Here is a 13239-nt window from a genome sequence, read left to right as displayed (position 1 = left end):
CATGTTGCATATTGCACATTGGGACAAGGGCATGAAACGGACAGAGAGGCAGAAATATGTTTGCTATTACTAGTTTATTGGTCTGTCAAAATGGATTTGGCTGACAAAAAAGCTTTAGATGTGTGTATGTGCCATATAATTGCAACTGACAGAATCTGCACTGTACTACGATACAAATGATCTCTCCGTAAAGGCAAGTAATAGATTTTAATTGTTCACAATATCGTCAAATCACATGCCCCTACATATGGTGGGCCTAAAAGCCCAGAGCACGTCAACATTAACACAATGCAAAAACTTATGAAAACGCAAAAACATCAAGACAAAAATTAAGCAAATTTAATTTGTACTGTGTTCCCTTACTGTGTTAAGAACTTAAGAAATTTACAAACGAGAGGGGGCCATTCGGCCCATCAAGCTCGTTTGGGGAGAACTTAACTAATAGCTCAGAGTTGTTAAAATCTTATTTACCTCTGATTTAAAGGAACCCAAGGTTTTAGCTTTCACTACACTAGCAGGAAGACTTTTCCATACTCTAACTACATGCTGTGTAAAGAAGTGCTTCCTCAAATTTGTTTTAAAATGTGGCTAATTTCCACTTATGGCCACGAGTTCTAGTATTTAAACTAATATTGAAATAGCCATTTGGCTGAACAGCATCCAGACCCGTTAGAATCTTATAGACCTGGATCATGTCCCCCCTTAGTCTCCTTTGCTCAAGGCTAAACAGATTCAGCTTAGCTAATCTCTCCTCATAAGACATTCCTCTAAGACCAGGAATCATTCTCGTAGCCCTCCGTTGCACCTTTTCTAAGCCAGCAATGTCCTTCTTAAGGTATGATGACCAAACCTGCACACAATATTCTAGGTGGGGTCTTACCAAGGAATTATATAAATGTAACATCACCTCCCTTGACTTAAACTCCACACACCTAGAAATATAACCCAACATTCTATTGGCCTTTTTTATTGCTTCCCCACACTGGCAAGAGTGGGACATGGAAGCATCAACATACACACCGAGATCTTTCTCGTAATCAGCTACCTTTATTTCAGTGGAACCCATAAAATATCTGTACTTTATATTTCTGCTCCCTGCATGGATTGCCTTACATTTATCTGTGTTCAATTTCATCTGCCAAGTATCAGACCAGTCGCTAATTAAATCCAGATCCCGTTGTAGCCTCTCTGCTGCTAGATCAGTATCTGCTACACCACCCACCTTGGTGTCGTCTTCAAATTTAACCAGTTTATTGTATGTATTGGTGTCAATATCATTAATGTAAATTAGGAACAATAGTGGTCCTAAATTTGAACCCTACGATATCCCACTATGAACTGCAGGCCCATTGTGCCTCTAATAACTACTCGCTGCTTCCTGTCAGTTAACCAGTTTTTGATCCAAACTGCCACAGTTCCTAAAATCCCTGCAGCTTTGAGCTTTAGCAAGAGCCGTTTGTGGGGGACAACATCAAAGGCCTTCTGGAAATCTAAGTAGATCACATCGTAGGCCTTTTTGTGATCAATTTCATTTGTAGCTTCCTCAAACAACTGAAGAAGATTCGTTAAACAGGATCTACCTCTCCTAAATCCATGTTGGCTATTCCTCAGAATGTTATTTGCATCCAGGTAATCTACCATTTTGTTATGGTAAATGGTAAATGGACTGCATTTATATAGCGCTTTTCTACTCCTGCGAGTACTCAAAGCGCTTTACAATTTATGCCTCACATTCACCCATCCACACACCAGTGCAAGGTGCCAACCTGCACACCGGGAGCAATTTGGGGTTCAGTGTCTTGCTCAAGGACACTTTGATGGGGTCAGGAAGAACCAGGGCTTGAATCTGCAACCTTCCAGTTGCCGAACAATAGCACTACCTCCTGTGCCACCATCTTCCCCAAAGATTCTAATGTATTGTGTTTCCTTACTGTGTTGCAGTTTTCAAAACGGAAGTGCTCCGTGCCACACGGGGCAGTATTCAACTCTTGATATTGTGCCTCTGACACCAGTATTATCTGACACCACCTATTATACATGTATCTGTTTGGACTGCCTGGAGGACATCAAAGCCTGGGTGGCCTTAAATTTTTAAAACTTCAATGACAGTAAAACTGAGGTCCTGATTTTTCAGCCCAGTGGGACCAGTGATTCCCCCCACATTAACCTAGGTTCCCTGGAACCTTACATTAAGTCCTCTGGTCAGCCAAGCTTCCACCTTCCACTTACAGCTGGTACAAAATGTTGCTGCATGTCTCTTAACAGGCATTAATAGGCGTGAGGTCCATCCCTCCATTGGCTACCAATACAGTTTAGGATAAACTACAAGGTTCTCCTGTTCCTCTTTAAAGCTATTAGAGGACTAGCGACCTACCTTACTGACCTGATTACTCCTTATACCCCAGCTAGGTCTCTCAGGTCTGCTGATCTGTTTTTGTTGACTGCCAGAAAGTCTAGGCTAAAACAGAGAGGTGTTCGGGCCTTTTCTGCATGTCCTGGCCCCTAAACTGTGGAATGGCACCCTCACTGCCTGTTTTTAAATCTCATCAAAAAACATACTTTTATTCCTTAGCCTTTAATTCAATATGAGAATTGTTTGACTATCAATTGTCATTGTTTTTAGTCAACAAATTGTTTTAGTTTTTTCAGTTATTTCTGTGTTTTTTAAAATTCTTCTTGTTACATTGTTTTGTCATTTATGTTGTTTTTAATGGTTTATCGTCTGTACAGCACTTTGGGTTCAACTCCTGTTGTTTACAAGTGCTCTGTAAATAACCTACAGTAGCTGTTTAGTGTTGACAGGCTACAAATTCAGAAAACACTTGAATGAAATAAGTTTTAGATTTAGATTATGAACAGAAAAAACATTCACTTTATGTTTTTAGAGCAGTGTCATAAATGGACAAAAACTAGTCTGTTGGTGGACATGGTTGAGTGAATCACTTATATGTCATGACTGCTTTATTTAACCCATGCAACAGATATGGGCATTTATTGATTTTTGTTTTTATTTTGAGACGTGTTCAGAATAAAGAAAATGTCTATACTGAATAGTTGTATATTTGCAAACAAGGAAAGAAGCCCACATATCGTTTTAATAAAATAGTTTGTTATATCTCACATGGTTTTTATTTAAAACTGTACATTTAATACACTTAACAGATAATATCATGTATTGCTATTCTGGCTAGAAATACCGATATGGCTTTTGGTCTGTATCACCCAGCCCTACGGAATATACAGAAGAGGAACATGCTGTTTCCCCAAGTCAACACGATTACTGTGTCTGCATGACTAACTCTGGAATCAGGCCATTAAAAACACATGCAAAAATGATATTCATGTTATTGCATGTTAACGTAGTCATTGTTTGCTAAAAAATACACAAACATTGTTAATTGAATGGGAGTGCATTAGCAACTTACGTAGTTGGAGCCAGGCAACTTAATGTGTCCAACAGTGTAAATTGCTAACAGGAGTTTTTGGGAAACCTGGTTTGATTGTAGCTGTGATATATCTCATTTTGAAAATATATTGATACATCACAAAGCCCTAACAGTCTGTCTACTATTCTCTAGTTTAATACTGTACAACCTTGATCAACAGGTCGATTACTGCCCCCTATGGCATGGAGCACTTCCGTTTTCAAAATTGCAATACACTAAGAGAACACAACACATTAAGAAAACTGGCTCAATTTTTCTCTTGATGGTTATGTATCATCCTTTTGTTTTTGCGTTTCCTTAATGTTTTTGCATTGTGTTATTGTTGACGTGCTCTGGGCTTTGAGGGCCACTGTACCTACAGCCACGGACCAGGTAAAGCAAATGTTTTTCTCCTAATTTCATAATTGTTATCCAATTTCGTTAGCAGCTTTGAATTCTATGAAAGAATGCAGCAGCTGTGCTGCGCTGGAAGCTACAAGATTCAAGTGTTTTTGACACGTAACATGACCATTGTACAACATGTAGTAAAGTTGTCCTGGCTAAATATAAGAACGATTATATTTCTCTTTGGGCTGTGGCAGTTAGAAAGACCGACTAACGTTAGTTAAGGTTAGACACTTAAATTGGTTTTTCAATCATGACCAGGGTAAGTGAATTTTCTCTTTCTTTCAGCACTAAATGCAATGCTCAAAAAATTAAAGGAACACTGAAAACACATCAGATCTCATTGGAAAAAAAAACATGCTGGATATCTATACTGATATGGACAGTTAGGAACGACAAGATACCACATCATTTGATCAGAAGACAGAAGACTGAATTCAAAGACACCCCGAAAATCAATGTGAAAAAATTATGTGGCAGGCTAGTCCATTCTGACAAATTTTTATTGCAGCAACTCAAAATCATACTCAATATGGCCCCCACATGCTTGTATGCATGTCTGATGCTCCTAATGAGATGACAGATGGTGTCCTGGGGGATCTCCTCCCAGATCTGGACCTGGGCATCACTGAGCTCCTGGACAGTCTTAGGTGCTACCTGGCAGTGTTGGATGAACCGAAACATAATGTCCCAGAGGTGTTCTACTGGATTTAGGTGAGCATGGGGGCCAGTCAATGGTATCAATTCCTTCATCCTCCAGGAACTGTCTGCATACTCTTGCCACATGAGGCTGGGCATTGTCGTGCTCCTGGAGGAACCCAGGACCCACTTCATTAGCATAGGGTCTGACAGTGGGTACAAGGATTTCATCCTCATAACTAATGGCAGTCAAAGTGCTGTTGTCTAGCCTGTAGAGGTCTGTGCATCCCTCCATGGATATGCCTCCCTAGACCATTACTGACCCACCACCAAATCAGTCGAGCTGAACAATGTTACAAGCAGCATCTGTCACATGTGCTCAGGGTGAACCTGCTCTCATTTGTGAAAAGCACAGGGTGCCAGTGCCAGACCTGCTAATTCTGGTATTCTATGACAAATGCCAAATCGAGCTCTATGGTACCAGACAGTTAGCACAGAGCCCACTAGAGGACACTGGGCCCTCAGGCCACCCTCATGAAGTCTGTTTCTGATTGTTTGATCAGAAACATTCACGCCAGTGGCCTGCTGGAGGTCATTTTATAGGGCTCTGGCAGTGCTCATCCTGCTCCTCCTTGCACAAAGCAGCAGATACTGGTCCTGCTGATGGGTTAAGGACCTTCTACAGCCCTGTCCAGTTCTCCTAGAGTAACTGCCTGCCTCCTGAAATCTCTTCCATGACCTTCAGACTGTGCTGGCAGACACAGCAAACCTTCTTGCAATGGCATGTATTGATGCGCCATCCTGGACGAGTTGGACTACCAGTGCAACCTCTGTAGGGTCCAGGTCTCGCCTCATGCTAACAGTAGTGACATTGACCGTAGCCAAATGCAAAACTAGTGAAAAAACAGTCAGAAAAGATGAGGAGGGAAAAATGTCAGTGACCTCCACCTGTTAAATAATTCCAGTTTTGGGATTTTCTCATTGTTGCCCATCTAGTGCACCTGTTGTTAATTCCATTAACCCCAAAGCAGCTGAAACTGATTAACAACCCCCTCTGCTACTAAACTGACCAGATCGATATCCCAGACGTTTGACTTGATGCTATACTCTGATTAAAAAGTGTTCCTTTAATTTTTTTGAGCAGTGTATATATTGCCTCTAAGTTCTGTATAGTTAATTTAAAACCAAATGTCTGTTTTTCTTCTGTTTATTGAGGTCTACACTGTCCTGCAACACAGACTGAAAGGGGAACACTTGCTGCCTGTCTGACAATATCAATAAATGGACCAGTACCAGAGGTGTTCCCATATGCACAGGTGTTGGAGCTCATCTTTGAAAAAGCCAGAAAGGTTAAGGGTGAACTCATACTAGCTGATCTGTTCCATGCCCAAGCATGCTTGACCCTGTTGACTAGTGTGATCTACCTGTACAATGCCTGGGTACAGTATGCTTAACTTTGAATATTATGCCAAATATACATAATATCTATCAGGGGAAAAGTTATGATTGTAAACCATTGTGTAAGCCAGAAGAGCCTGTTGGTGGAATCTGGCTATAGGGAATTTATCAATAGAATAATTACACTTCAAAAGAAATTCAACCCCACCCGCTTGTTTAAAAACAAACTTAGGGAAAGAATTCCAAGTGCTATTTTTGTCCTCATTTAAGAATTTCCCAATCCAATTTATTTAAAACATATTATTTATTGTTTCATAACTAAGAACTTCCAGACCACCATGATCTTTATTATTACACAATATGTCCTTTCTGAAATAATGCGCTTTATTTTTCCAGATAACGTCAAAACGTTTTCTATCTATTTTTTTTAAACCCTTAAAGGCATATGAAGTGCTAAACACATATAAACAGACCTGGAAATTCTTTCAGCTTTAGACAAGAGAACTATTCAGTTTAACAAATCTCTCTGTAATTACAAATTAAATCTCTTTTCAATTTTATTAATTATTGGGATAAATTTTAGATAATTTTGCATGTTTTCATCTTTGCATACTACAACTCCTAGGTATTTTACCTTATTTTAACACGTATTTTACATAGGTTTTTCAAATTACAATCTTTCATTGGAAATAAAACTGATATGTCCATATTCATTTTAAGTCCTGAAACATTGGAAAATTCTTTATTACAATCAACTGCTTTGGTTACTTTGTCCATATCTTTAAGAAACAATGTGTCATCTGCACACTGGCAAATTTTTAATTCCCTTCTTAGAGTTCTAATTCCTTGAAAGTGTTCTTAATATTTAGAGCCAGCATTTGTGTTTTTAACAAAAACAAAAAAGGGTACGGTAAATGGCACACCCTTGCCATTTTCTATTCCCAATCTGAAACCTTTTATAAGTCCCCTGTGCCAAATTTACAGAACTGGAACAATCCTAGTATATAAAGTCCTTATAGCTTTAACAAAGTACTTCCCAAAGCCAAAAACAACATAAAACTTTAATCCAATATATAGTTGCTATAATCTACCATGTGTAATACTAATCGAATATTATTACTAATATGTCTTCCTTTAAAAAATTCAGGCTGCTCTTCATCAATGATCTAAGCTAAACCTGTTTTGAGTCTTTCGTCCAATATTCCTACAGTAGATACCTTGTCTCGCTGTTCCGCTTATTTCTACTATGTGTCAGCAGCACTGCCATCTTGGAGCAGTACTTAGATGTAAACAATTAAACAACATGACTAACAAGCTTAAGGTGCAGTTTATTAGCAGCCAAGGGAAACACAGGGAGCAGACAAGCAGTTCCTTTTCAAAACTGGTATCCCATGCAACACTGACTGCACAAACTGTGAAATATTTGGTAAAATGTGGAATTATCTTCTTATATGTGTAGCTTGAATAAATATAAATCGTTGTGTTGGATACTTGATAAATCTATGCATGTCACTATAAGGACATTAATCATTAATTCCATTGTGCTGTGCGATTGTGCTTTGCTTCCTCTGTTTTCTTTAACACAAAAAGTCACATGGTGCATGCTCTGGCCCGGATTGTTAAGTGTAATGTGAGCGTAGACCAGTGGGGATGGAGTACAATTGTGCTTGGGCATGGTACAAGGCAACTGGTCCAAGTCTAAGTACGCCCTAAGTGCTCTGACAAATAGTGCCATCTCTGTACACAGTGGAGTCTTCTTTTTTTTTTTTTACTTTGTCCTCCTATGTGGCTAGATAGAGGGAAGGGGTGGATCTGTGAAATATAATGACAAATTAAAAGAAATATTTAGTAAATCAAAATATTGTGTTAAAGGGCACACATATTTGTTGCTTTTCACGTATATTAGACCATTATTGTGCCGACAGATAAAGCTGGCTCATTCTGCCAATCAGCACCACAAGTATAGTTCAGACCTGTAGGAAACATTGCAGTGAATTAAAATAAATGAAAACAAAATCATGAAAACAAAAATCATGAAACAAAACTACCTAATATGTAATTATGAAAACATATTATCACAAAGCATATGTTTTGGCCATTAAAAATGTAGAGGAGAGTAATTTTGGCATGGGAGATATGTTGTGCATTATTATAAACATATGGGCTCAGAGATGTACAGTCAACCATTCCACATTGCAGAGGTTGGGGCACAGGGCCCCCATGATCTGGAAAAACCACGTAAAATCTTTTGGTCACCTTGGCAAGCGAAGTGAGCATCTCAGCGGAGCGAAGGGAAAAAATGCAAGAAACGCAAGATAAAAAGATCAGTGCAAGATATCACCTGAGAAGCTACTGTAAACACGTTCGGCATCCTCCAAACCGGCACTGTACATGCATTTTATGCATTCATGAGTTACTAAACCCATTCGTGTGTCATCTGCTGACCTTCGCTTGTCCCCAAAAAAAAAAGAAAAAGTCGACCTTTCTGCATTGTGACTTGCCCCATCGTGGTTTCCATATAATTGCGGGGTTGGTATAAGAAATTAAATGGGAATTTTTTGAGAGCTTTTGGAAGTTTGCGAAAATTGCAGACGACACATGAATATAAATAATATAAAAAACATCTATACACAAAGACATACAGTTAACCACCTAATTAGGGATGGAGATTTTGCAAATTGGGATGTAAGTGGAATGTGCAATAAGTGAATTGCAGTAGTTTCAATGTTCTGTGTCATGACTAAAACTCAGACCATATGGGTAAAAACACATTTATTGGCTTTCACTTTTCCAGTTGGTCAATCTAGTAACTCTAGAAATTGTAAAGGTTGTGGGTGTGGCAGGAGTAAGGATTAGATTCGGGAGAGTGAATGATGTGGCTGCCTGGGGTATACGCTGCAGTCATTCCGAGAGCATCCTTTACAGTGATTGGTTTATGTTTGGTTGGATTTGAGAGCATGGATAAATTCAGTGAATAACCTGTGTTCCTTTTGGCAGGCAGTATTTTGATAAATATGAAAGTATAAAGTCTTTTGTTCCTAGTGGGTTATAGTTTGTAAGACAAAGACTGGTGTTTAAGGCTTAGTTTTATTAGGTGCAATTTTGCATCTATTGAGCGATCAGTATTTTATAGTAAATCAATTCTGCACAATCAAAAAACTTTTTCATGGTGCGATAGTTGGAAGCCTATTCCAACAGTTCCTTTTTTTCTGCAGTTCTTGATTTCTTTTGCTGTTTTACTTATTTTCTTATCTTATTTTTAATTCAGTTTTATCTAGTATGATTAATTTATATTTTGTTACATGATAACAGTCTCTTATTAAATTAATGTGCCTTAGGAGGGGCTCCTGAGGTCAGATGCCCACCCAAAATCTAGATCTATGCTTGTGAAAATGTTGCAGACTTAGGCTGATAGAGAAGGACAGGAGAAACAACAGAAATCCTTGTCTGCCTATTGTGATTACAGTGCTTGAGATTACTTTCAAACTAGATGGATACATTTACTCTCTTGAAGCGGAGTAAGTCTTCATACTATGAGTGCAGCTTACCATTATTCAAAAGTCTGGATGCAAAGGGAAACCCTGGGCTCAGCAATCACCCTGGAAAGACTTCCTGTCTATACTTTCTTGTTAGTTATTTATTTGATTTTGATTTATCCATTCATCCATCATCACTGGGGGCAGCATTGGGCCCAGGATGGCGTACAGCAGGGCTATTCAAATCATGGTCCTCAAGGGCCTGTTTTGCCAGCCTTCCTTTACTTGTGAGCCAGATGGGAAGCCTCAGAATTAGTAATAATTAAACTAACTATCTAGGAGAACTGAAAACAAGGCCTGGATTTGGAATGGAGGGCCGGATTTGAGGAGCCCTGGGGTTCTACTGGGCCAGCTTTCACAGGGCACATGCACAATTATACACTACAGGCAGTTTAGAAAAAACATGCCAAACACACACACTAGAGGTAGGATCTGATCTGCCAAACTTGCAGGTTAAGGCAACAGCATTGACCACTGAGCCATTGCACCACTTATTTATTGAGTTTTTGGATAGTGCTGGGAGCTATTTATGGTAACACTTAAGGCCATGTTTTTATTAATGTATAAACACATTCATAATGCATTTATAAAGCATTAAGGATTATAATGGTCAGTATAAGCATTAAGGATGCTTTGTAGTGCATTATAAAGTTGTCTATAGTGCATTATAGATGAGAGCTTCATAAAGCGTTCATAATGCATAAAAGACATGGCTATAATGTGTTATGCCTTTTGATATTTATATCCATGCTTATAATGCTTTATGAATGCATCATTATTTGTTATAAATATGTTTATAAATTACTGAAAACATGACCTTAAGTAAAGTACTATTTATTTATTTGTTTGTTTTTTATTTGATGCTGCTGGACAACAAAACAAAATCTTGGGGGAAGAATAAAGTACTACATTATTTTAAAATAGTAAAAAAAAGTCACATGCCCTGCTACAGCTAGGAAATCTAAAGACATAATTTTATGTAGCATGTATGAAAATGTATTTTTAGCTAAGAATATTATATGTAATGAAATGCCACCTTTCTAATCAAATGCCACTGACTTTATATGGGTTCGAGAATTATATAGTTATCTTTGTTGCCTTTATTGATTTTTTTTATCCATTTCAGCTGCCTGGTTCACCTTCGACCCTACATGCACACACCCAGATATTATGTTCTCCAATGACAATCTAACTGTGACATGTAACAGTTATGACGACAGAGTGGTTATGGGAAACACTGGCTTTTCCCATGGGGTGCATTACTGGGAGATCAGCATAGATCGTTATGACAACCACCCAGACCCTGCCTTTGGAGTAGCTCATGATGATGTGCTGAAGGATGTCATGCTGGGAAAAGATGATAGGGCATGGGCCATGTATGTGGATAACAACCGGTCCTGGTTTATGCACAACAATTCTCATAAAAACAGGTAAGTGTCAGCTTGGTTTGTTGTTTCTGTGTGCCTCTGCATGCCCTCTTTTCAGCTTTGTTATCAGCGTGTCATTCTGTGTGCCTCTGCATGCCCTCCTTTAGGCTTTGTTATCAGGAGGTCTTTCTGTGTGTATCTGCCTGCCCTGTTTCAACCTCCTTGTATGTGCACACAGGACTGAAGGGGGCATCAGTAAAGGTGCCACAGTTGGCGTGTTGTTGGACTTGTCCCGGGGCATCCTGATATTCCTGATCAATGATGAGCAGCAGGGTCCAGTTGCCTTTGAAAGGATGGAAGGGCTCTTCTTCCCTGCTATCAGTCTCAACCGTAACGTACAGGTAATCCAACTGCAACATCACAGTTGTAGATGCAGTACAAAAATACAGATTCAACAATGTTGAATGATGATGTCACAACAGTTCTGTAATTTATGACAAATCAGACAAAATGTAACACATTTTCATTACATAATGTCATGGATGCGGGTGACTCGGGCACGGGAGCGAGGCATCAGGCAGGCACAAAAAGGGCGGACGACCCACTTGCAGCTCCAGGAAAACAAAACAGGGTTTATTAAATAAAACAGAAAACACAAGAAAACCAAAAGGACCACGAGGGGTCAAAACTAAAGGGGATAATTAAAGACTTAATATTACAAAACAAAAACTAGGAAGGAAAAACCAGGACACAGATCTAACCAAACTAACCAAGACAAGCAATAACACACTCATAGACAATGAACCACCGGGGAACTGAACAGAGGCAGGAACTAAAATACTAAGGGGTAACAAGACTAACACAGGACAGGTGAGGCTAATTAACAAAACCAAGGAAACAGGGCACAGGTGAAACTAATGAACTCAAAAGGGACTGAAAACAGGGAAACTAAGAACTAACCAAGGAAACAGAAACTAACACTGGGGAATTACAGAACAGGTAAAGACACAAGCAGGGACACCAGGAACAAAACCAAAAACCAAATACAACATCACCAGATACAGGAACTAGAAACACTCAAATGAAACACTAGGGAGCAAAGTACAAAGACAGAGGAGGGGGGACTTGAACACAGGACAGAAGGGTACACACAACTGGATGCTCAACACATTGAGCCATATGACAAGACAGGTAACAGGGGAGAACAAAGACTAACATAAAGAACAGGATGACCAGCAACACCTGCTGGTCAAACGGGGAAGGGACACGGAAGGACCACAGCAGGGGCTGACCCTGACACATAAATTTAGGTAAAATTCTGTAAATTTTCAGGGGTCTGTTTCTTGAAAGCTTCATGACGCTAAGTACTTTATTATCTTGTACATAAGATTGTTCATTGATTAATGAGTGTTTCTCCTAGCCCTTTGTAACTAAAATAACTTGTAACCTAATTCATAAATCAGTGATTCAATCCACTCGTTATATTCCATGTAATTTTTTATTTGGTCCTTTGCCTGCTATTCTGTCACATACGCACACACACAAGTCCTTTTGTACAACATAGTAATTATTTATTTTTTTGTGTGTTATTACATGATGCATTGTTACAGAAGCCTGTGCATAAGCCTCTGACCAGCATACTGTAGGAACATCAGCTGCAGTGATAAATTCTGATCTATGAGAAGTTTCCATCACTTCTTCCAGTGAGAGGGATTTAGGGGAGTAATCATACACAAATTTCACAATTTGGTAGTAAGGCATTATATTTTATTGATCCCTGTGGGGAAACTCTCTTTTCATCTCCCCCATCTTGCTTTCCATGAGAGTGAGTATGTTTGTGAAGGGCAACCACCTCTTGCTGTGCCCAGGGATTTGGGGGTCAAGGACCTTGCAAAAGGACCCACATGCCGTTGCTGGGCTTTAACTGGAGATATATCAATCACAGGTATAGAGGCTTAGTTCACTGAGCCACACACTGCCCCCCAAGCTAAGTTAGTACACACCTCAGTCCTACACTTAATTCTCCAACATCTGGACTATAATGGAACCTACAGGAGAGTACTGTTTGTGGACTTTAGCTCTTGATAGACCTTAACCTCTTACCAGAAAGGAATGTTTGTGAATAATCCATGCCCAGGGTGGAAGGCATCAGCTACAATCTTTGTTGATCACTTCATGGTCCTGGAGGTGTGCAGGTGTGACTCAAAGAAAGCCACACTCATTAAATGAACATATTTAACTCAACAGTGCTGTTGAGAACATATTGAACAGTGCTGTTTACAGAACAAATCATTATATCGCAATTGAAGTCACAGTTGATAATCATAACTTGCATTATTAGCTGTAAGTAGTGGGTCATTTTTTAAATATGATTTTGTGTCACTTTGAGATATTTTAAACATTGCATGGCATGTGCGGAATCTGCAATTAGCTGCAGTAGTTTTGTTTTCACATTTAAGCCTTGTTATT

The 13239-nt window shown here is 39.2% G+C and overlaps 1 protein-coding gene across 4 annotated transcripts in view; it reads left to right on the top strand.

Moving 5' to 3' along the window:
• trim9 (tripartite motif containing 9) overlaps positions 1–12986 on the top strand; it is a 135092-nt gene extending 122106 nt beyond the window's left edge. For all 4 annotated transcript variants that reach the window (XM_072698908.1, XM_072698907.1, XM_072698906.1 and 1 more), the window contains 2 exons: positions 10530–10833; positions 11009–12986. In XM_072698908.1, coding sequence (XP_072555009.1) covers positions 10530–10833; positions 11009–11234 — 530 coding nt within the window. In that variant the 3' untranslated portion in view covers positions 11235–12986. The remainder of the gene's footprint in view (positions 1–10529; positions 10834–11008) is intronic.
• Positions 12987–13239: the final 253 nt, after the last annotated feature.

The sequence above is a fragment of the Paramormyrops kingsleyae genome, chromosome 14 (assembly GCF_048594095.1).
Source record: "Paramormyrops kingsleyae isolate MSU_618 chromosome 14, PKINGS_0.4, whole genome shotgun sequence".
NCBI classification, from domain to species: domain Eukaryota; kingdom Metazoa; phylum Chordata; class Actinopteri; order Osteoglossiformes; family Mormyridae; genus Paramormyrops; species Paramormyrops kingsleyae.
The sequence above is the reverse complement of the archived record's forward strand: the minus strand, read 5'-3'. Positions and strand labels throughout refer to the sequence as shown.